This window comes from Lissotriton vulgaris, chromosome 11 (assembly GCF_964263255.1).
Source record: "Lissotriton vulgaris chromosome 11, aLisVul1.2, whole genome shotgun sequence".
Taxonomy (NCBI): Eukaryota; Metazoa; Chordata; class Amphibia; order Caudata; family Salamandridae; genus Lissotriton; species Lissotriton vulgaris.
Window position 1 is genome coordinate 176,796,565 of NC_141699.1, and position 24,078 is coordinate 176,820,642.

The 24,078-nt window shown below is 45.3% G+C and overlaps 1 protein-coding gene across 1 annotated transcript in view; it reads right to left on the bottom strand.

Moving 5' to 3' along the window:
• Nucleotides 1-24,078, bottom strand: part of HECTD4 (HECT domain E3 ubiquitin protein ligase 4) — a 2,691,195-nt gene that overhangs the window by 1,806,317 nt on the left and 860,800 nt on the right. Inside the window, exon 36 of the mRNA XM_086943079.1 lies at nucleotides 18,800-19,080. Coding sequence (XP_086799205.1) covers nucleotides 18,800-19,080 — 281 coding nt within the window. The remainder of the gene's footprint in view (nucleotides 1-18,799; nucleotides 19,081-24,078) is intronic.

Genomic DNA, 24,078 nt, shown 5'->3' on the forward strand with positions numbered 1-24,078 from the left:
TACAGCCGAGCGCAAAACTTGCACTCGCATATAGGACCCCACCCCGGGAAGGGGAAAAGTGGATAAATAAAATATAAAGATGTGGCAGCCAGAAACCATCTACAGGACTTGACAGCAGGAGAAACGCCAGACGTAGAGGTTGTAAGTAGGTACCTGCACAGGAATACAAGAGCAAGACAGTTACCTTTTGCCCTCCCACTCTCTGTCTTTCTCTGTATTAGATAGGAGGACTGGCACTTACTCAATAAGGCTTCCACTCTTGCTTAATGAAAAAGAAGGCAAAATAGGAAAAAGAAAAGAAAAGAAAAGAAGAAAGGATTTGCCCAGAATCCTTATATCAGGAAAGAAGCACAAGACTTCTACAGTACTCTTCAGCGATGCCACAGGCTGGTGTACTACACCACAAGATCAAAAGATCCAATAGGATGTTCCAAAAATCATACTCAAAGCAAACACCAGGTTACAGAGTTCTGGATCCGAGCCACTCAACAGCTCATGAGAAATCCACAAAATGTTCAGCAAGGTACCTTTGCCACAAAAACAACAAATGTCAAAAATAGTAGTGCAAATTAATCCGAAGAGTTTCAAAAGCACCCTTCTATCTAGCAACCGCTAGAATACATACGGACTAATGTCAGTCACTGGAGTCAATACTGATAAACATCACACTTCATAGTCATTGCTCCGAATTCAGGGCTCAACTTGTACCCCAGCTCACCCCACGGCTCCACAGCCGATATCCGTGTAAACTATGCGGCCTTGCTTCCAGCGCGGCCCTCTGGCAGCGCGGCTCCCCGACGCTGCCTCTCTCTCTCCAACACCCAGCGCGGCTCTCTGTCAGCGCGGATCCCCGACGCTGCTCTCCGCTGATCCTAGCGTCCACACTCCAACAAAGCGGGCGAGGAAGAAAGTTTCCCGACTCCGTGTCTCAAAACACAATCCAGGGCATGCACGAGATTTACAAGGCTCAGTCCAAAAGTTACGAAGAAACACAGGTGACAAGCACCGCGGCAAGCGTTGAGAAGGCATATATAGAAAACGGACTTAGACAGGTAGAGACAGAGACAAAGGACTACAACAAGCATTCTGGGATTTGTAGTTCCACTATATGGCTTAAATCGTGACAGAACCCCCTCTCAATGACCGACGTCTCGGCGGTCCACCAGGCTTCGTAGGGAATTTAGCGTGGAAACGCCGTAACAACCCAGGACAGTGCAAGTTACCAAGAGGTTCCCAAGAACGCTCCTCAGGGCCATACCCCTTCCAATCAATCAGATATTGTAAGGCTCCCCTCACCCTTCTGGAATCCAGTACGGCTTTAACTTCATACTCAACATCCCCTTCCACCGTCACCGGCGGAGGTTTAGCTACAGCTCTTGTCCCTTGGATATATGGTTTCAGCAAGGACACATGGAAAACGGGATGAATGTGCCAGGAAGAAGGAAGCTTTAATTTCATGGCTACTGGATTAATCACAGCAAAGATGGGATATGGACCCACAAACTTAGGTTGTAAACGTGTGTTGCCTTTCACTCTCAAGTGTTTAGTACTCAACCATACCTTGTCTCCCACTACATAGCAAGGTTCTGGGGTTCTCTTTCTGTCTGCCTGCATTTTGTCACGGTTTCTGGCTGCCTCCAATTGCTCTTTGGCTGACTTCAAAACAGATTGAAGATGGGCATGATGTTGTTGTATGGAGGGATGAGAGGAGGGGCATAACTGATCAAATGGCAAAGAATTGGGGTGATACCCAGTGAGACAAAAGAAAGGAGAGCATCCTAACGAAGAGTGAGTTGTGTTATTATAGGCAAACTCAGCCATCCACAACAACGTCCTCCACTCTTCCTCCTGTTGTAATGTAAAGCACCTTAAATACTGCTCTAACGTCTGATTCAGTCTTTCTGTTTTACCATCCGTCTGCGGATGGTAACTTGTTGATAGTCTAGCATCTATTTTCATCACTTCACATAATGCTTTCCAGAACTTTGAAGTGAACTGAGTGCCTCTATCTGTTATTAGAACAGAAGGAAGCCCATGCAACCGTACTACATTCTGTAGAAAGACTATAGCTAATTCACCTGAGGTGGGCAATTTGGGTAATGCAATAAAATGACCCATTTTGGTGAGATGGTCTACCACCACTAGAATGGTGTTGTTGCCGAAACTGATAGGCATTTCCACTATGAAGTCCATAGAAACTGTATGCCATGGATAGGGAGGAACAGGGATAGGACGCAACAATCCAGTGCTTCTTTGATGTTGTGCTTTAGCCTGGATACATATGGGACACTTGGTAACGTATTCTTCAATATCCTTCCGCATGGTTTCCCACCAAAAATACCGGGAGGTAGTCTGGAAAGTCTTGAGTATACCTGGGTGTCCACTCAAAGATGAGTCATGGGTCCATCGAAGGACTAAACTCTGCACTTCATGGTCTGGTAGGAACAACTGATCGTTTCTGAAGAGGAGTTTATCTTTCTTCTGCCGTTGCAGTGGCTCCTTGGCTAACCAGGCTTGTGCGTCTAAAAGGTTGCTTTTGTCTTCGACTAGTTTCAGGAAATCCGCAGGACCGACAACCGCTGCTACTGTTTGATTGAAGGATGCTCTGTGTAAAAGAAAGGGGGGATCTTCCATCTCTGAAGGCTGGTTCTTTAGCACTGATTCAGGTCTTGATAAAGCATCCGCTTTGCCATTTTGTGGGCCAGGACGATACTTGATTATGAAATCAAAATCAGAGAAAAATAGCGACCACCGCAATTGGCGAGGTGTTAAAGCTTTTGCACTCTTCAAGAAGAGAAGGTTTCTATGATCTGTAAAGATTTCCAGTGTGTTTTGCCCCCAACAAATGATGTCTCCATTCTTCGCAAGCTCGCTTGATAGCCAATAACTCCTTATCAGTTATGCTGTAATTCACCTCACTAGAAGACAGTTTTCTGGAGAAATAGGCTACTGGATGCAGCTGGCCTGTATCCGGATTCCGCTGGGATAATACACCTCCGATAGCAAAATACGATGCATCAGTTTCCAACACAAATGGCTGTTTGGCATCTGGATGGCGTAAGATGGGTGCCGAAATGAAACATGTTTTCAGAGTTTGAAAAGCTTGTTCTGCAGCTTCAGTCCACTTGAATGTAGCTCCTTTCCTCAAGAGAAGGGTTAACGGCTGTATAATCCTGGAAAATCCTTGTATAAATCGCCGATAAAAGTTAGCAAAACCAATGAAGCTTTGCAACGCTTTTACACTAACTGGTGATTCCCATTGTGTGATGGCTTGAATCTTTTTATGATCCATTTGTAATCCCTTAGGGCCAATGATGTATCCAAGGAATTCTACTTCAGTGGCATGGAACAAGCATTTCTCCAATTTGGCGTATAATTCGTGCCGTTGGAGCCTTTCCAATACTTCCATTACATGCTTAACATGATCCTCCTGCGTGGCAGAGTAGATGAGGATGTCATCAATATAAACTATGCATGATACATCCAATAAACCCCTCAGCACCTCATCCATAAAATATTGAAATGCCGCCGGGGCATTGCACAAGCCAAAGGGCATCACCTGATATTCGTAGAGCCCATATTTAGTGCGGAAAGCAGTCTTCCATTCGTCACCGCGACGAACCCGCACCAAATGGTATGCCCCCCTCAGATCAAGTTTGGTGAAGATCGTCGCATCCTTTAGCTGATCCAATAGCACTGGTATCAATGGAAGAGGATATCTGTTCTTCCTGGTTACCCTATTGATGGCTCTGTAGTCAATACAGGATCGCAAACCCCCTTCTTTCTTCGGGATAAAGAACAGAGGAGATGATGCTGGAGACGTGGAGGGACGTATGAAACCTGAGGCTAAGAGTTTCTTTAGAAACTCCTGAAGGTAAACATTTTCTGCCTCTGTGAGAGCGTATATTCTGCTACATGGAATGTTGGCCCCGGGTTCTAACTCGATCACACAATCATAATCCCGATGAGGGGGTAGTTTGCTGGCTTCTTTCTCATCGAAGACGTCTCGATACTGGCTATACACCTCAGGAAGAAAAGAGATGGCATTCACTTCGAGATGTATTCCTGCTCCTGCTAGAGTGCTTGCTGGGGTTTCCACGTGTATGGTCTCATGGATACAAGGGAGGGAACAATGGTCCTTGCAGTACGTGGAACTCAAGGTGATAGTACGAGCAGCCCACTTAACAACAGGATCATGCAAAGTTAACCAGGGCATTCCCAAAATTAGCTTGAACTGCGGGGCATCTATCAAATCAAATGCTATATATTCATGATGATTTTGTCCCACTCGCATCACCAACTGACTTGTATGGTAACACACTGGCCCGGAAGTTAAGTCAGACCCATACACAGCCTTCACAGCTTCAGGGGTCTCTTTTTGGATACAAGGAATTCCAAGTCTTTTGGCATATTGCAGATCAATGAAGTTTCCTGTTGCTCCACTATCCAACATGGCATGTACCATCACAGGTTGACCGCCTGGCCATTGTATTGTAACGCAGACATTCATGTGGGGTACAGCTGGCTGCATTGTATTGGCTACGGCATGGTAGACCTCTTGTTCGGTATCTGAGCTCAAGCAAGGGGTCTGGGACTCACCTGAGCATTCTCGTTTCCCGCCACGTTGAGGGGATGTTCCACCACGGAAAGAGAACGGGTACCTTTGGTCTTTGCTCTACATTCTCTAATGAAGTGTCCAGATTTCCCACAGTACATGCAGAGTTTTAGATTGCGTCTGCGAGTACGTTCTTCTGGAGATAATGGTCCTCTTACACCTCCGATTTGCATGGGTTCAGGGGTATCGGAGGTTGTAGCGCTTTCTGCAGCAGCCTTAGGTTTTACCATGGGAAACCGGAAATCATACCGATGTTTGTCGCCCCTGCGTTCTTGTAATCGATGATCCAGCTGAACTGTGAGGTCAATCAATTCTTCACAGGTGGTAGGCAACGTGACTACCTGCGCCAATACATCCTTTAATTCACCTCGCAATCCTTGATAGAACAAGGAGATTCTCTTTGAGGTTGGCCAATCAGTTTCAACAACAAGACGATTAAAATTGGTAATATAAGACAACAAGTCTTGGGATCCTTGTTTCAATGTAATCAACTCCCTATCTAATGACAGCATATGTGCCTTACGATCAAACAATTTACGCATCTCATCACAAAACCCCTCAAAGTCGTCTAATACGGGATCCTTCCTTTCAATGAGCGGGAATGACCAACTAGCTGCGTTACCCCCCAAATATGACAACATAAAGGCTGTTTTGGAGTGGTCATCAGGGAATACCGTTGGCTTACATAAAAAATGTAACCTACACTGACCCAGGAAGGTACCGAATTTCTTAGGGTCCCCCAAAAACCTTTCTGGAGGCGCCAGAGGCAATTGAATTGGTTGTACTACTTGAATGGTAGAAGGCCCTTGCCCTCCTCCCTGTATAGTGGGGTTCTGAGTGTGCGTCGGAGGTTGGAAAGTAGCTTCTTTAATGTAATGGGCTCCTCTTGAACCAGCAGGACTGGTACGTGCCATTCCTGCTACCTCCTGACGTAGAGTACCCATCTCCTTTCTCATTTCATGATTTTCCCCTCTAACGGCATCTACCTCCACCCGTAAAGCGTTAAGGGCTTCTAACATAGATGCTAAAACATTCTCAGTCTCCATCGCTCAGGCTGTAGTAGAACGTGGGCTTGTCACTCTGTCGTGTTTAGCCAGACTGACTAACCTGGATATCCGGTACAGCAGGAGCGAGGCCGAAGCAAACTTCCTTCCTCCCTGGACACGGTACTACAGACGAGCGCAAAACTTGCACTCGCATATAGGACCCCACCCCGGGAAGGGGAAAAGTGGATAAATAAAATATAAAGATGTGGCAGCCAGAAACCATCTACAGGACTTGACAGCAGGAGAAACGCCAGACGTAGAGGTTGTAAGTAGATACCTGCACAGGAATACAAGAGCAAGACAGTTACCTTTTGCCCTCCCACTCTCTGTCTTTCTCTGTATTAGATAGGAGGACTGGCACTTACTCAATAAGGCTTCCACTCTTGCTTAATGAAAAAGAAGGCAAAATAGGAAAAATAAAAGAAAAGAAAAGAAGAAAGGATTTGCCCAGAATCCTTATATCAGGAAAGAAGCACAAGACTTCTACAGTACTCTTCAGCGATGCCACAGGCTGGTGTACTACACCACAAGATCAAAAGATCCAATAGGATGTTCCAAAAATCATACTCAAAGCAAACACCAGGTTACAGAGTTCTGGATCCGAGCCACTCAACAGCTCATGAGAAATCCACAAAATGTTCAGCAAGGTACCTTTGCCACAAAAACAACAAATGTCAAAAATAGTAGTGCAAATTAATCCGAAGAGTTTCAAAAGCACCCTTCTATCTAGCAACCGCTAGAATACATACGGACTAATGTCAGTCACTGGAGTCAATAGTGATAAACAGCACACTTCATAGTCATTGCTCCGAATTCAGGGCTCAACTTGTACCCCAGCTCACCCCACGGCTCCACAGCCGATATCCGTGTAAACTACGCTGCCTTGCTTCCAGCGCGGCTCCCCGACGCTGCCTCTCTCTCTCCAACACCCAGCGCGGCTCTCTGTCAGCGCGGATCCCCGACGCTGCTCTCCGCTGATCCTAGCGTCCACACTCCAACAAAGCGGGCGAGGAAGAAAGTTTCCCGACTCCGTGTCTCAAAACACAATCCAGGGCATGCACGAGATTTACAAGGCTCAGTCCAAAAGTTACGAAGAAACACAGGTGACAAGCACCGCGGCAAGCGTTGAGAAGGCATATATAGAAAACGGACTTAGACAGGTAGAGACAGAGACAAAGGACTACAACAAGCATTCTGGGATTTGTAGTTCCACTATATGGCTTAAATCGTGACATTAGCATAGATTTGGCATAGCCTTGCAACATTCGAATGTTATGCCCCAATCAGTCCAGAGCTCTTATTTTCTCATACATTCCAGTATTTGTTCTGTATGTTGATAGCTGAGTGGTCTGAAGATTGTTAGCCTCGGGTTCGATTGGGATACTGAGCTTCTGGTAGGAATTCTATGAGCTTTCTAAATTTCAGTCTTTCACAAAAGATATTCCCAGTGTTTGTGGTAGCCATGTTTCAAGAAAGGTAACATGATTCGGTTTCATTTTATTCCTTTTTTTTGCTTCCTCAAGTCTATTTGCTACGGATTTGAAATTTTTTCTTAATACATTCAGTTTTTGCGCTTCGCATCGGTTCATGCAATTAGTTTAGACCTTGTAAAATAATGTTAAGGTTACTGATATTATCACGTTTTCCATTTAAAGGGGAGTGAGGTAATGAAGGATCCTGTTTAGTTCTTTTTTTCCTACTTTTTGTTTCGTCATGTCTTTGTTGATTTTATGCACTTTGTATTTAGATTCTGCATTTTGACACTTGCAACCTGAGAAGGCTATGGAGCAAAACTCTACAACAAGTGTGATATCTCCTCTGGCAACAGATAGGAGAGATTAAAGAATGCCCTATCCTTGAAAAAAGTCAAGTCAGACTTCCAGGTAGGAACTAAAAATTACCTGTTTAAGAACTCAGTCTTCGGTGCGGAACAAGAGTTCTGGTATTCATGTTTTATACAGCTGCATTTCCAACATGTGATGTGTGTAAACCACTGAGTCAGTATATTGCGGAGCAGTTTTATTTGTAATTATGGGTGCCTGGATAACTTTTGCTAGTCTTGGCTCCTGGAGGTAATTGCAAGCTGAGACAAGTAGTAGGTTGTCAGAGAAATTAAATCGTAACATCCTTCTATCAACATATTACCTATAGGAAGAATCTTATTGCATATTAAAGGCACGTTGATAAAAAATTACACTGGTATAGGATACAGGCTGTGGCATGCTTTGGTATCAGAGACATTTATGGCTCTAATTGGTGTCTGCCTATTGCATATTTTGCGTAGGGTCTAACATTAGCTACGATCAGCTCTATATAATTCCTAGTATGTTCCAATATCAGTGTCATAATTTTTTATTGGAGTTCAAAGATAGGCAATTACATAGGTCGAGTCACAGACATAATGGCACTCGTAGCAGAGAATCTCTAAGCCTTGGGTAACTATAGCATGTAGCAGTGCTTATATCAGCCGAATATATGTTTACAAATTCAGCTAAGTCTTATGACCGCATGAAGGAGCCATTTGTGGACCAGGATATAACGTGGAATATGAGCACAGAGTACAGAGCCTTTGACCCTAGCTGGGATATCTTCACTGGGGCTGAAATACACCGTTTCCCCACGTCGGGTCATGATGAATCTCCAGGTAGGTGAGAGGATTCTCTAATTAGGCAAAGTCTGTTGGGGGATCTTCTGTGAAAGTAGTTTTAATACGCAGACTTTTAGTAAGTATCCTTAGTTTTTTTTTTTTTTTACAGGCCAGGGAAAGTAGATTTTCGGCACTGGGACTGCAGATCCTGAGACAGCAGAGCGACGGGTTTAGACTTCTGAATCTTCTTACTTCGTATGCATAATTAGCCTATAAAAAAGTGGAGTTGTAGGGGGGTCTTTTTGCAGGTGTGTGGCACCTTTTTTAGTCAGCCTCACAGCAAAGCTCCATAGTTAGGTGGCTTTTTTTCTAGGGTGATAGCAGCTACACTCCTCCAACTTATTATCAATATTTTACCCGACTGAACAGCAGAGAACATGCTTGAAAGAAAGGGATTGAGTAAGGACTACTGGACATTCACTCCAGGGAAAGTACATTTTCTGTAGTATTAAGTGTTGTATTGCTTTTAAGAGGTTACTCAGTTCACAGCAATAAACAGTGCAAGCCATATTTCAGTAAACTGTTTTGCTAGTACATCAGATGGAGGTGGTTCTACCATAGGAGGCAGACACCATGTATTTCCAGGCTTACGATGCATTTACTGTGGTGGTTAATTCATCCAAAAATAACTGTACAATAATACTGGACACACAACACAATGCAGAGATTACAAATAAAAAGCACAGACTAGTTCTGACATGATTTTCTACACACATTTAGATTGGAGAAAAAACAACATTGGTGGGAAGAACTCTTTGATACTCGATTGGGAAAATGCTAATTACACTAAAATAAATTCATATGTGTGAAAATTATGCACAAAACAAAGCATTTCCTTTCAGGAACAACTGAGCAAAAAACCTTGAAATAATCTTTTTGTTTAAGATTGGTAACGTGTAGTAAAATTAGATAAATCTACTGGGGAAACCAACACCTTAAGAAATAGTGAATTCCAACAAACGTGCAAGCAATCCCTTGATGTATAGTGCTGGATCTGATTCAGATTATATTTGTTGTTCTTACACTGAGAGGCTATCCCAACCTTTGCCTGGTGTCCATAAGGGAGGGTATCCGTGTGTCTCTTGTGTATCTATCTATCTATATCTATCTATCTATCTCTCTATCTCTCTATATACACACACACATACATAGGTAAAATGTTTAGTAGTAATGTAACATTTTAAACAAAAAAAAACTACAGAAATTCACTAGTTATAATTATATAATGTCCAAATGTAATTATAACTTGTGCTCGCCATGGTAGAGCACCTACGTAGATAATGGAGGGGCACCATCTGTGTCACTGTGTACTCCGCGTTCGCCAGGGGGACTCTGGTCTGGATCAGACCGGGAACTCCCTTTAAAGAACAGACACGAGTATTAGATAAGGAAGGGTGATACGCGATGATAGAGGGTTTATTAGACAGGCAACCCGTGCTAATAGGGAGTATATATGCCCTAATGGAGTCGCCTCACGGGAACATTATCTCAACACACACTCACCCCGTGGATATTCGGCGGCGATTACAACTGTGTTTTGGACACTGTCCTGGACAGATCCCACCCCCCACCAGCACATTCACCAGCATACAGGCAAACAGAACTCTTTAACATATGGGTGAAACTCTGGGTGCTGACAGATACGTGGAGAGCACGACACCCCACCACCAAACTGTACTCTTTTCACTCCATCCCCCAAAACCTATGAGTGCGTCTCAATAGATTTTTATGCTCTACTGCCCTACTCCCCAAAGTACAACACACAGATTATCTAGGAAGGGTGCTATCGGATCATGACGCACACACGCTGACCCTCAGATGGAAACCACCTCACCCCAGTACCCACATGGAAGCTGCAGCAAGAGTGCCTCACAGACCAGGTGTTCAAGCAAGAGCACGGGGAACATATTCAGGAACACTTCACATTAAACGCAGGAACAGCAACTTCACGGTTGATTGAATGGGATGCATGCAAGGTTGTAGCGAAGGGGCATTGGATACAACAAATAGTAGGGGAGCGAAGAATACTAGAGAAGACACTACAAGATGCAGAGCACTCCTAAGCAAACCTCTTGAAAAAAGAGGACAGTGGAAAGGCCACCTCAGAATTTTAGGGTATATGCCGTCAGGGTACACCGGGAGGGAAACAGGGGAGGGACACTGCTGGCCTGGCTCGCCAAACAGGATCCAGAGGTGAAGCCAATCACAGAGGTAAGAGATCAGACAGGAACGCTCCGGCACTCACAACCCGAGATATTACATGTCTTCCATACTTATTATTCTAACATTTATCAAGCTCCAAGACACGGAGACCCTCAAGCAATCACTCGATTTCTGCACTCATTACCACTCCCCCAGGTCCCACAAGCGGATAAAAAACTGTTAGAGAAAAGGATAAAATCCGCAGATGTAACTTAATCGATTAGAGCCCTAGAACGAAACGAAGCCCCGGGAATGGATGGGTTTCCACTCGAATATTATAGCATGTTCTCAGCCCAATTGATCCCACACATGGTCACCATGTACAACGACGCACTAGATAGAGGTGAACTACCAGGATCCCTTAGGGAATCGATCATAGTCACATTCCTAAAACAGCATAGAGACCCAACGCTCCCCTCTTCATACAGACCAATTACCTTACTCAACGCAGACTGCAAGATACTAGGCAAAATACTGGCAGAAAGATTCGCCCAAATCCTGACGCCATTGGTTCATCCGGACCAATGCAGTTTCGTCCCGTGACGGAACACATCGCAAAACATACGCAGCCTATTCCACATACAAGACACGTCAGGGAGGCGGTTCCCCAATGCGGCGTACCTCATTTTAGATCTCGAAAAGGCATTTGATACCCTATTATGGCCATATTTATTTGAGGTCCTTAAGAAAATCAATATCGGTCCGGGCCTGATGGCATACACAAAGCTCCTTTACACACGCCTAACCTCTCGAGTCAGAATAGGCAAATACATCTCCCCAGGGTTCGCAGTAGAAAGAGGAACCAGGCAGGGTTGCCCACTATCTCCTCTCCTGTTCGCCCTAGCGGTGGAGCACCTGGTGATGTGCCTGAGACAGGAGGGCGAGGAATGGGGAATTCCACTAGCAGACACAATGCATTGTGTGTCTTTATACGCGGATGACCTATTAATCTATGTTCGTGACGCCACTAGAGACCTTGCATCTATCTGGAGGGCACTCTGAGACTTCGCGGAGAAACTGGGAGAAATCCACGATATACCCGCTGAGCCCTCACTTGGCCCCATTTGAAGTACAGATTGGATCTCAGTCACTTGCGTGGAACGCGGAGGCGCCCAGATATCTGGGAGTGAGGTTGTATCACACCCCGAGGATTTATATGATGGGAATCATCGTAAGGCATTGGCAGGGATTCGATCGGCAGTGGGATTCTGGAAAACATTGCCCCTAGCCCCTATATGACGAGTCCAACTGGTGAAAATGATAATGGTGCCCCGACTACTGTATCACTTCACTAACCTCCCAGTTATACCGCCACGTTCCTTCTTTAAGGAATTGGATAGTCTTCTTACCAAGCTGATATGGGGAGGAAGTCGACAAGGGGGATTGGGAGCACCGTCATTTGAGGCATACTTTCTGGCGACCCAGCTACAGTGGCTGTCATACTGGACAGCAGGGCGCCATACGGGGGAGACCGTCACCACGGAGGGCCACACACCACTGCCGGCACTCCATAGATTGTTGCTACCGGGCACTAAACCGATGCGAACTCGACCACTACAGGTGCCTATAGCCCACACCTGCATGATGAGACTACATCGCATGTCAACGGGTAGGCCTCCGTACTCACCACTGCTACCGCTGGGGGGCTTCCCCAAAGGAGAGACATACTACACGGCGGGCGCCCTCCAGGTATGGACTGACCTGGCAGTCACAGAGGTAGAGTCCCTGTTTGAGGAGGGGCCGCTCAAAACGTATGTCCAGATGATCGAGCAATAGGATCTCCTGCCCCGGGAATTTTTTTATGCATAGACAACTTATAGATAGTAGCCGCCGGTACTGGAACCCCAAAATAGGGGAACCCCGGACGCACCCTGCAATACATACCATTTTGCACATGGGAGTGGGACACCATCTGGTCACTTGGCTCTACAAAGCTGTGTGGGAAGTGATCCTCCCCTCCCTTCAGCCCTTACGTCAAAAATGGGAAACGGACATAGAAGGGGTAGTTAAAGACAAAGAATGGAGCACAGACTTAGAGTACCCCAAAAAGGATTCCAGGAACGCGCGGTTTTGGAACATACAGTTCAATATCCTCCACAGAGCTTATCTCACGCCACACCATCTCCATCAGTTCTTCCCAGATACACACTTTGCATGCCCCCGTTGTCAAAACCCTGAAGCGTACTTCAAACACATGTTTTGGGACTGCCCCCCTATTCACGATTACTGGGACAGGGTCCATCAGACACTCAGGGCAACAACCAACCTCACCACTATGTCCACATAGGAGGCATGTGCTCTCTCAATCTTCCGCAGGCGGAAGACCGAAAAAGTGCAGTACCGCTTTATGTCCCTAGCCATCCTACCAGCGAAAAGGGGAATAGCCATGCAGTGGAGATCCCCCAAGAGACCCTCAGAAGCAGCCTGGATAGGAGCTATGAAAAAATGGGGGTAAGCAGAGGAAGAGACACTCAGGGAGGAAGAACTAAAGGGAACCCGTAAACACCCTATCTCCTTTGAATGGGTGTAATTATTACATATGTTTACACATGAAACAAATCCGCCGGAGACACCCGAAGTTCACAGTCTCAGACCTCACTGGTCCCTCCAGCTAGTTCTAATGCAGAAGTGCCACAAGAGAACCCGCCACTCCAGAGTCAATCCTGTGTAGTAGCCACGCAGAGAACTCCCCCCTAGACAACACAGGAAATACCGCAGAGGCACACATCCCCTACTGAAGGAATAATACCATTGTACGATCGATTCCATTAATATTTGGTTAGAAAGCTCCCTCCCCTCTCTTCTCCCTATAGTTTACCCCAACAGTTGAAAAGTTGGCAAGTTTGTGTTGGTGGACGACTCCGCCAACAATTTATTGGGAACGCATATAGGCAAGATTAGAGAAGACAACACCGGGAAGTCCACACAACAGCGAACAATTCACGTATGCCCAGGGGTGGCAAACTCCACCCGACCAGGACACAGAATCACTGACTAGTTAAGAACAACGAGTAGACCCCCCCCCCCCCCTGACAGTTTTTTACCAAGGGCAGTACAGTACTGACATTGTGAAACAGCAGAATGTGCGTAGGCACGGACTAAACAGTTATAAATTCGTCAAACAGCAAAACGTATGTTGATGATCACGAGTACTTGCACTTCCTTGTTACTGTGTTTTAAAACATTGCACTAATGTACAGAGTCAAAATGCAATAACAAATGTTAAAACCCAATAAACCAATTTAAACAAACGTGTACTCGCCATGCACAGTTTTCTTATCAATAATTTAATTGCAAATTTTGCAGGGGTATTAACTATGATATCATAAAGGATGTCATGAGTGATGTCATATGTGGGGTAAATAGCAGTGCAAGGTGAGGGAGCGAGTTATAGTTACCTTAGGGCACTAATTCTTGTTAATTGAGATAATATAATGTTACTTTAACCTTTGGTGTTTAGTAAATTTCTACATTTTTTTTTAATGTCAAATAATGTTTTGTTACCATACGTAAAGCCAAACCCCTGCAGCACATGGCACAACCTATGACCAAGTCCAAGCCCCCCCTCCCCTACGCCGCAGACAGTCAAAACCATGGTGCACACATTTTGCCACAGGGCCCCTGGGCCGACCGACCCGCAGGCAGCCAGGCAGCAGGCAGCCAACCCCACACTGCATACAGCCTTTGGGTGTACACGATGAGGATTAGCTGCATTACAGGCAGCCAACCCCATGGCAAAGCAGCATATGGTTGGCCTTCAGGCCCCGGGGCCAAAACATATATATTAAGGGGAGGGGGTGTGCAGCCCCTCTCCCCAACCTTAACCTCATAGAAGCTATGGAACGTCCAAGCTCCAGTGCTGGACGTTCCATTGTGCAGGTGAGGTTCGAACGTTCAATGGCCGACGGCAGCACTACGGAGGTAGTGGTGCCGTCGGCCGCCGAACGTTCGCAGCAATTAAGGGGTTAACATACACTGTGAAACGCATCTCTTTGGGTCAAATTCAACAAAAAGTGGGAGGAGGGCAACATAGCCCGCCTTCCTGAGCCCTATCAGGTCACAGGGATCCCATTCCCTGGAGCCAAATAACAAACAAGAGGAGGGGGCCATGTGACACCCCCCCAGGCTTATTAGGCTCCAGATGGGCAGTCCCACACCCCTTTAGTTTACTTTCAAGCCTCGGGGTATGCAGTTCCTGGGGCCTAATTAGGCTCTGGGAGGAGGGCCATGCATCCCCATTTTATTTTGGGACCTCAGCAGAGGCCCTTTGGAACACCACTAGCAGGCCTAGGTGTCAGGGTATCCCTATAATGCCTCTGCATGTCTCTTATTTCCTTTTGTCTTAAGACTCGGAACAGAGTTCTGGTCCTAAAATGGCTGTCAACACTTGCTGGTTGTTGTGGTGGCAGCCAATAAGATCTCAGGATGAGATCAGTTGCATTTGTGGAACCTTTGTGCCATGATATATACACATTTTTTTTAACCACAATTTTCCCTAAACTCTTACAGATTTACACCCAAAAAAACAAAAAAGGTGCTTTCTGGACCAAGAGCTATCTTTCTGCCAAATATGGCATAGTTCCGTCCAGCAGTTAGGGATGTAGTCCATGTCTAAAATCTCTACGGGAATTAACATGGGAAAAACACTTGGTTTGACCCATTGCTTTTCTCGGGCCCTGCTCTACGGTTCACCCCGAAACTTGTCATGCAGAACTAGAATCAGTAGCACTCTTTTTATCTGAAACTTTAGTGAAGATTCGTCAAATGGAGCTAAAGGTATAGGAAAGTCAAAAAATACTTTTCCTTTACAAACTAGGTCCTAACTATTACTATCCACTGGTACACCTATAATATAGGTAAATTACCTACAGGAGACTGCCAGTCGGAAGTTATAGTTCGGACCTAGTTTTCATCTTACCTACTGGCGATAAATCTGCGAATTCTAAAAATATTGGGAAAAAATATATATAAACCCCCAGCCAAGTATCACACATTGGGGTTAGAGTAACACAAATAGGTTCCTACTACCACATTCCCGCAATATTGTAAACTGTTACGCAATGTTCTCTAATAAAGTAAGTACCTGAAAAGTGAGGGTATCTGTAAACCCTGGTCCACATTCATTCTCTCACATCACCAAAACACAATCGTCATTCATTCAGTTTAGCAATTATTTCTGACTGGAGTATTGTATGCTTCAACTGCTACTAAAACTGAACCGATTTATTCTGACCGCTGATGGGGACAATATTAAGTAGTATCAAAAGAAGGCAGGTTGCAAGACATTTTCAAAAAATCCTTCACATGTGAAATTTGCGTGTCGCAAAATTGGAAACCAAATACACACACTTCCAGTCCTCATTGCCAACTAGAACATTTTAACATATTAGTAATACCACTTCCAACGCTATATTGGAGTAATTAAATAGTACTTTACATTTTTTTTAAACCTAAGACATTCACTGAAAAAATAAAGTTAACAGGGACGTGATAGGACATATAATTTAAAAAAACTTTAGAAATTCACTTAAAGAAACAAAGGTTACAGGGACGTTATAGTTAGGAAATAAGATTGAAAAACAGTAGAAATTCACTGGGAAAAAACAAAGGTTACAGGGACAGCCACTCAAAAAACCACTCACTCACCCATACAGCCACTTACACACCCACAAAAGCATTCACACACCGACTCACAAACCCATAAAACTACTCACACAGCAACACAACCACTCACATAACCACTCGTGCAGCCACTTACGACTCATCCAATACAGACACTTGCACAGATACTGTGTAAAACAGCCACTCAAATATCCACTCACTTACCAATCCACCCACTCAAACAGCCAATCACTTCTCCATACATCCACTTACACACCCAGTCACTCATCCATAGCGGCATTCACACAGCCACTCAGTCACCCATACAGCCGCTCACACACACACTCATCTACCTATAGAGCTACTCACACAGCTATTGAGTCACTGATACAGTCACTGATACAGCCACTCACACACCCATATAGCCAACTACAGTCACTCACCCGCCCACAAAGCCTCTCACACACCTAATCACTAACCACTACAGCAATTCTCACAGTCGCTAACTCACTCATACAGCTACTTATACACTCACTTTTTTACACACCCACTCTCACACTGATAGTCACAGCGCCACTCAGATGACATATTAGAAACAGTATCATTCACTCACAGTGGTACAAAAAGTATAGTAATTTAACTTATGCTGTAGCTTAGCATATATATCCTTAAATCTCACAAACGCTTACAGTGTCATCAGTGATGTCATTTTTTCATGTAATCAGTGAAGTCATTGAAAATGTCATGAGCGATGTAATAGGTGAGGTCAGAGGCACTGCATTGCTGAGGTAACTATAACTGCTGAATTTCACTGGTTTTGTAGGAGTGTAATCTGAGTAACTGTAACTTACCTGAAACCTTAGTTTTTTTTCTGTGAGTGTGGGTGGTGTGATGAAACCTTTCAACCACTCATCCCTAGTCAAGAGATCTGGGCTTAATCCATCATTCTTTTGCTCACTATGCCACTCTGGTTAGGACCCCCAGCCATATGCGAATGAGTCTTGAATGTAAAGTTGCAATGAAGGGACGGAGGGCATGCGGCCTCATCCTCAGGTAAATTATGGCCCTAGGGACCGCCATCCCCTGGAGCCCTGTTGATAGTAAAAACAGGAATGGGGGCCACAAGGCCCCCCTCCCGGACCGATTTAAGCCCCGAGGATACCATCCACCGGGGCTCGGACGATATGTACAACACCCAGCCATGCAATGCAAATGGAAGGGGGCCTCGCAGCACCCCTCCCAGAGCCATTAATGGCATTTGGGACCCCATCCCCAGGGCCGGGCACCTGCTATGTCCTGGGGTGCCCATCTCTGGAATATAGTGGCTTGGTCTCACTTGGTGGGAGGGGGTGCCACATATTAAAATCCTACACTTTACTATGTGTCACACAACTTTAAACTAGAACATGTTCATTTAAATCCTGTATTTTTTTTTTACATAAGCGAAATAGTAAAACAAAACGAACCAAGTTGACTGTTTGCAATTCAGTCTACGCAAACTATGAGGCTCTTTGGAATGTTGTACCATTAAGGTAACTATATTAACAAATAGACTAGCTTTCGGGAGCAGGTTCACTGGATAGGGTGGTGATATTTTATAACTGACTGCTCAAATGTGTGCTCTATTTCTATGTAACCACAATTTAAAGAGAGGGGGACATGGAGCCAATTGGAAAAAGGTCCTGGGGCTTCTGCGGCAGAATGACCTATCAGCCTGCCCAGTCCGCAGGCTGATAGGTCCCCAGGACATGAGTGGCGAGTGAACACTTTGCTCCCACTCGAGTCTACATTCTGCCGCAGAAGCCCCACTACATACAGGGAAGGGTCTGAACTCAGAACACACTAATAAGCTGTGTGTCCTAAATAACACAGAATTCCTCATTGAAGGCATGGTAGGAATATAGGGTGCCTCTTTCCCTACTCCTCCCTACTCAGTTTCACTTCAACGATCCTGATGAAGCGCTCTGGGGACCATTGAGTAGCGCAAAACATGTCGACCTCTCACTGTTAAACACTACACCATATTTACACACGGGTTGAGAGAAGTGGGAATTCATTTGATTCTTTTCCCCTCTCTATCAGCATAATTAGCATCTCCATCCCCGTTCTGATTTTAGCTTAACCCTTTGGACCCTTCAATAAATACGTTAGGGTACCAACTGGTTATTTTATCTGCACTCACCCTCATCACTTGGCCTACACACCCCAAATGCACAACTGTGGCAACTCCTAAAAGATCTCCATCAAAGTGTCCTCCACGAGGTCCCGTGAGGGACTGCAGCTCCACCCCCACGAGGAGCAGTGCCCAAAGACGATGCTTTACACTCGCAAGGGTGTGTGAGGGCACAACAGACACAGGTGCACCACTCTCTCTATTCACACTCATTCCTTTTTTGCAGACACCTTACCCTTACTTGCAACCATAACAGGCTGCACTTCGCTCTCCCCCTTTCAGGAACTAGTACCACCCCTCATATTTATGCTCTATTGCTATCTAATCAATGAATATCCAAAGGATTTCATATTTACAATGCTTACATGTGTTGCCTTTCATAAAAGCAATCATACTCAATCTGAAAATGTATTCATGAAAACAACTATCAGAATTTGAAATAAATATGACACGTATAATAATAATATCTGAGTTTAGCTTAACAACAACATTTGCATTCCACTAAGTCTAGTTACCTGGTACAACATAATCTGCCAGCTTTGCTAGCAACAATGATGCAATCTTGGAGGCTGGATCACTTGTATCATCCTGTTCACTGTCCAGGGATGGAACAGAATAACTCCATGGGGGTAGCTCTACATTCCCACAGTCTTCCACACTCATGAGTGGCAAAGCAGCCCGGCACAGCTGAAGGATAATGAGGACAAGCTTTGGAGAAGGTCGTTGATCCAGTAATAAGGAAAGAAGTTTCGAAACACAGGCAGGCTGGCTAAGGATCGCCTTCCCAATATGACTCCTACAAAGAAAAAAGAAAATATTTTTAAAACAAACATTAAAAGTGAATAGTGATTTGTGCAGTACAAATAACAAATCTTAGATAATAAATCTAAAAAGTACACCAAATTCTAGGCAAAGCTATTGTGGGAGGGGAGCCAATTTTATTGTAAGCATCATTCTATATAACATACGTTCTGAATATGTGTGATTGATGATAACTGGCCTATTCACTGTGTCTTGTACATAATTTCCCTTTTCCAACTTCTATATTATTTGTGTATGCCAGTTAAAAAAAATTAATTTTGAGGAAAATTTATTTCTGATGGATAATTCTTTCTACAAATTTTTCTTCTTATGAATATCCTCCTGGCACAAGAAACTTTTCCCAGCAATACCTCTCCAGCGCACCAGAGGGTACCTTGTGGTCCAAGCCACAGCTCTGCATGCCCATGATGTAACAACAACGAAACATAAAATGTGCTCACTTGAATTCTGGAGAATGTTCATGTTTTCGGAGTTTCACCGGAAAAATCCTCAGCTTTTGACAGCAACAAGGTTACCTGCCTCCTACTAATGTTTGGGTATTTAAAGTCTGATGTAGAAGTCACAAAAGTAGATCTTTGTTAGATCCTCATAGCAAAGGCAGGTGGTGTCCTGCATCCAACCAGGATCCATCAGTCTATGACTCTTGCCCCTGGATGCACCTGAAGACCAGCAGAGAATAGGACATTGCACTTGTTGACATTGATGCAAATGTTGGGTTGTTTTGGAATTGTTAAGGGTGGGGGGAGGGATAGGGCTACTGGCAAGTTGGGGTTGCTTCAGTGGGAGGAGGGTGGTAGCGCGCTGATTGGAGCAAAATGGAACCTTGGTGCTATCTTCCCTGACTCTTTTGGACTACTTGTAGCAATGCATGTAGTTATTTGTTTGTGGTGCGTGCTCCGGCACTTTCATACCACAGCGCCTAATGTATGCTATAATTTAAACTTGAATGCTGATATGTCTTGCATTTTGATATCTGCCCGAATGCACTATGAGGCGTGGCGATGCTGGGAGGGTGGGAGGTGTTACCTTGCACAATATTGTATCAGACGCATCGCACTGCTTATAATTGTGTTTTCTGGGGTTCTGCGATATAGGGAGGATGGAGGGTGGTACCTTGCGCAATGTTTGATAGGACCTATCGAATTGAATGTAATTGACTTTTTAACTGCTTCTAGAGCGGGACTGTTGGGGTTGTTGCACAGTGGGGAAGGGGGGATTGTTTGGTTACAATGTTACGAAATAATGTTAGTCACGAAACCTACCGAAGAGTTGCTAAATCTTGACACAACAGGACTTTGTGGTTGTATGCGAGAAGGCATTCTCGCAGTGCAGGTTACACACACAAGCACCAGGCTACTGATGGACACCGGAATACATTCCATACTAAGATTCAGAGTGATTGATCACTGGCCATCGGCAACTGACCTTTTGAGAGATTAGACCCTACACCACTCATGGGGGACACTGACCTAAATATTTTAACGTGGAATGTAAGAGGCCTTGGAGATCCCAGGAAACGGCGGCAGGTTCTATCGTACCTGGATCGCCACTCAATACACATAGCCTTTCTCCAGGAAACTCACTTCAGGACGCAAACCACTCACACCTTTGCCAACAGATGGGCGATCCACACTGTGTTCTCATCTTTCTCGACATATGCTACAGGCACAGAAATCTTGGTAAAAAGGGGTACACCCTTTCCCATGGCTGGGTCCAAGATAGACTCACAAGGGCGACACTGCATGATGTGGGGTAGACTAGGGCACATAGCGGTCACATTGGTGTGCTGCTACGGTCCCAACGTTAACGACCCGGGGTTCTTCACTGAGCTATGGGCGGCGATTGTGGGGACGGGACCACACCACCTCATTTGGGGAGGAGACTTTAATACCACACTAGATCCTACCTTGGACAGGTCACACCCAGCCCCGCAACACTACACTAAAGCGCGAGCGGAACTGCGTGCTGCAATTACAGATCACAGTTTGGTAGACACCTGGAGACGCCTCCACGTCGATACGAAGGAGGGCACAAACTTTACAGCACAGGCGCGCTCATGGGCCAGGCTTGACTATATATTCCTAACGCTGCAGCTTTATACCTCGCTTGTTCGATCACAGCACCTCCCAAGAACATATTCGGATCACTCCCCTGTGAAAATCACACTGCGCTCAGCGGACCTAGGCCCCCCCACAACTGCTTGGTGGATGCAACCCACGATGTTACTAGACATCACCTTTCAAGAGGAACTGCGAGATGAGCGTCTGGATTTTTTCAGGAGGAATAAAGATTCAGTTAGGGATGTTGAAACTTTTTGGGACGCATTCAAGTTGACGTTAAGAGGGATTTGCATTGCTAAAGGGGCCGGGGTCTTAAAGACTATTGTTGCCCGAATAATGACATTGGAAAAAGACCTTAAATGCCTAGAAGCGTCATTGGCTAATGCTCCCACTGACTCCGCCCTCCTGAAGGTACGAGAAAAAATCTCCGAAAACACTGCTGAAGCCACAAGGGAATCGAAATTTAGAGGCAAGTACTGGACCGCTCGCCGTTATGGCGAAGGCCAACGACCAGGAAAGGCCTTGGCTTCCATGATTAAACTGGCACGCACACCCAATGTTATACTAGAACTTGAAGACCCAGAAGGTGTGGTGATTCGGGACACTACACAAATCCTCAATTCCTTTGTGTCACATTACAGCATATTATACGCTTCCTCTAGAGTGGGAGAACTTCGGCTGCAAGACTACCTAGCTGACGTCTCCCTAGGCTGGCTTAGTGATGCACAAAGGGCCTTTCTTAGTGCGCCCTTTGAATTAGATGAAGTGAGAGAAGCGATTATGGGTATGAGGTCAGGGAAAGCCACAGGACTAGAAGGAATTCCAATAGAATTTTATAAAACTTACATTGACTCTATGGCCCCAGTGTTGCGTGAGGTTTATGAGGACGCTCTTGAGGTAGGCCATCTGCCACCATCTATGAGGCTTGCACTTATTACATCACTACTCAAACCCGGCAAACCTGCAAACAAGTGTGACTCTTATCGTCCGCTCTCATTGCTGAATTGTGATGTTAAGGTACTTGCCAACCTTATTGCTAATCGTATCAGCCTTTTGCTCCCTACCCTGATACTACCTGATCAATCCGGATTTGTGCCTGACAGGGCAACCTCACATAATTTGCGTACTTTTTTCTCAGTCCTCAACTCAGTGCACGAAGACCAACCAATGGCGGCCGTTTTCCTCGATGCCACTAAGGCGTTTGATTCCCTTGAGTGGGATTATGTGTTTCGAGTCTTGGAGAGGATGGGCTTTCCAGCAATTTTCATCTCCTGGATCCGGCTCCTTTATGAGCGCCTGATAGCCAGAGTACTTATTAATGGCAGACTGTCTGAGGAATTCCCCATCACCAGGGGGACCAGGCAGGGGTGTCCCCTTTCACCTCTCCTATTCGCGATAGCTACGGAACCTTTAGCCGACAAAGTGCGACTACATCATAGGGACAGTGCACTACGTTGTTTTCAAAGGCAAATACTAATATCGATGTATGCCGATGACATCACTTTGTATATACGTGATTCGAGCGAAAACCTAAACCCCATTCTTAGGGAATTCATACAATTTGGTAGACTCTCAGGCGTTCAGATTAATTGGGGTAAATCTTGCATATTTCCACTCACGCCTTCCACAACACGCTTTGACTTGGATTATCCTATTACCTGGAGTGACAGAGATTTTAAATACTTATGTATACACATAGAAAAGGATAGAGATGAGCTACTTCGAGCCAACTATGGCACTACTATGAATCGCATTATAGATAACGTTGCACGTTGGATTACCTTGCCTCTTTCTATTGCAGGTAGAACATCCTTGATCAAAATGGTGATCCTTCCACAACTACTTTACCTTTTTTTGAATATTCCGTTCCCCGGGCAGGTCCTTTTTTCAACAGCTCCGGTCAGAACTCATTAAACTTGTATGGGGCGGAAAGTCCCCTCGTCTAAAATGGGACACCCTAATTCGGCCCTATACCCAGGGCGATTTTGGTGTACCGGATTTTGAACTATATCATCAGGCAGCTCAAGCTCATTATACCTATTTCTGGGTTTATCAACCTAGATATATGCCCCAGCTCGCCGCTGAGCACTGGCTGGCCCATCCTATCCCCATAGAAGGTGCACTCTATGCTGTGGTACCTGGCAGGGACAAAACACCCACAACAGTGATGAGCACAGTTACCGCATGGACCAGACTGGCTGCTAGACTGGAGGCTACAATGCTCTATGCGCCGTTGTTGCCACTGGCCTACCACCCACATATGCCCTTATTGCAGGAAACGGGATTCCGCAAACTGCTCCACAAGATTCATGTGGAAACCGGGGGGGACCTCTATCACAATGGTACGTTTCGCTCCATGGAACATTTGTATGAAGGCATACAACCATCTCCTCTTGAAATTTTTCTATACATTAGGCTCCGTCAAGGACTGAAAGCACTTACACCTGACTTTCCAAATTAACCTGTTGCCTTAGTCCCTGTGCAGCTTATACTCCAAACTGACAACCCTTGCAAGCTAGTGTCGACAATATGCAGGACAGTGCATACACAAAAAGATTACCGGCCTTTGGCAGCCAAACTGAAATGGGACCTAGATCTGGAAAGACCCCTCACAGACAAGCAATGGGCATTTTGCCTCCAGCAAACAGAACGCATCTCTGCTAGCAGTAGACATAGAATTATACATTATAAGTTCTTACATCGCATGTATTACACCCCGGCCCGAATGTGTAGACTTCACCTTCGCACTACTGACAACTGTGATAGATGCCATGCTCCAGGACCCGACTTCTTACATCTTGCATAGACATGCGATGCAGTCCAACTCTACTGGGTTCAGGTACTCGCAGCGCTGTCCAAAATGATTCACACTGAGATAACTCCCTCCCCTGTTCTAGCACTATTAGGGGACG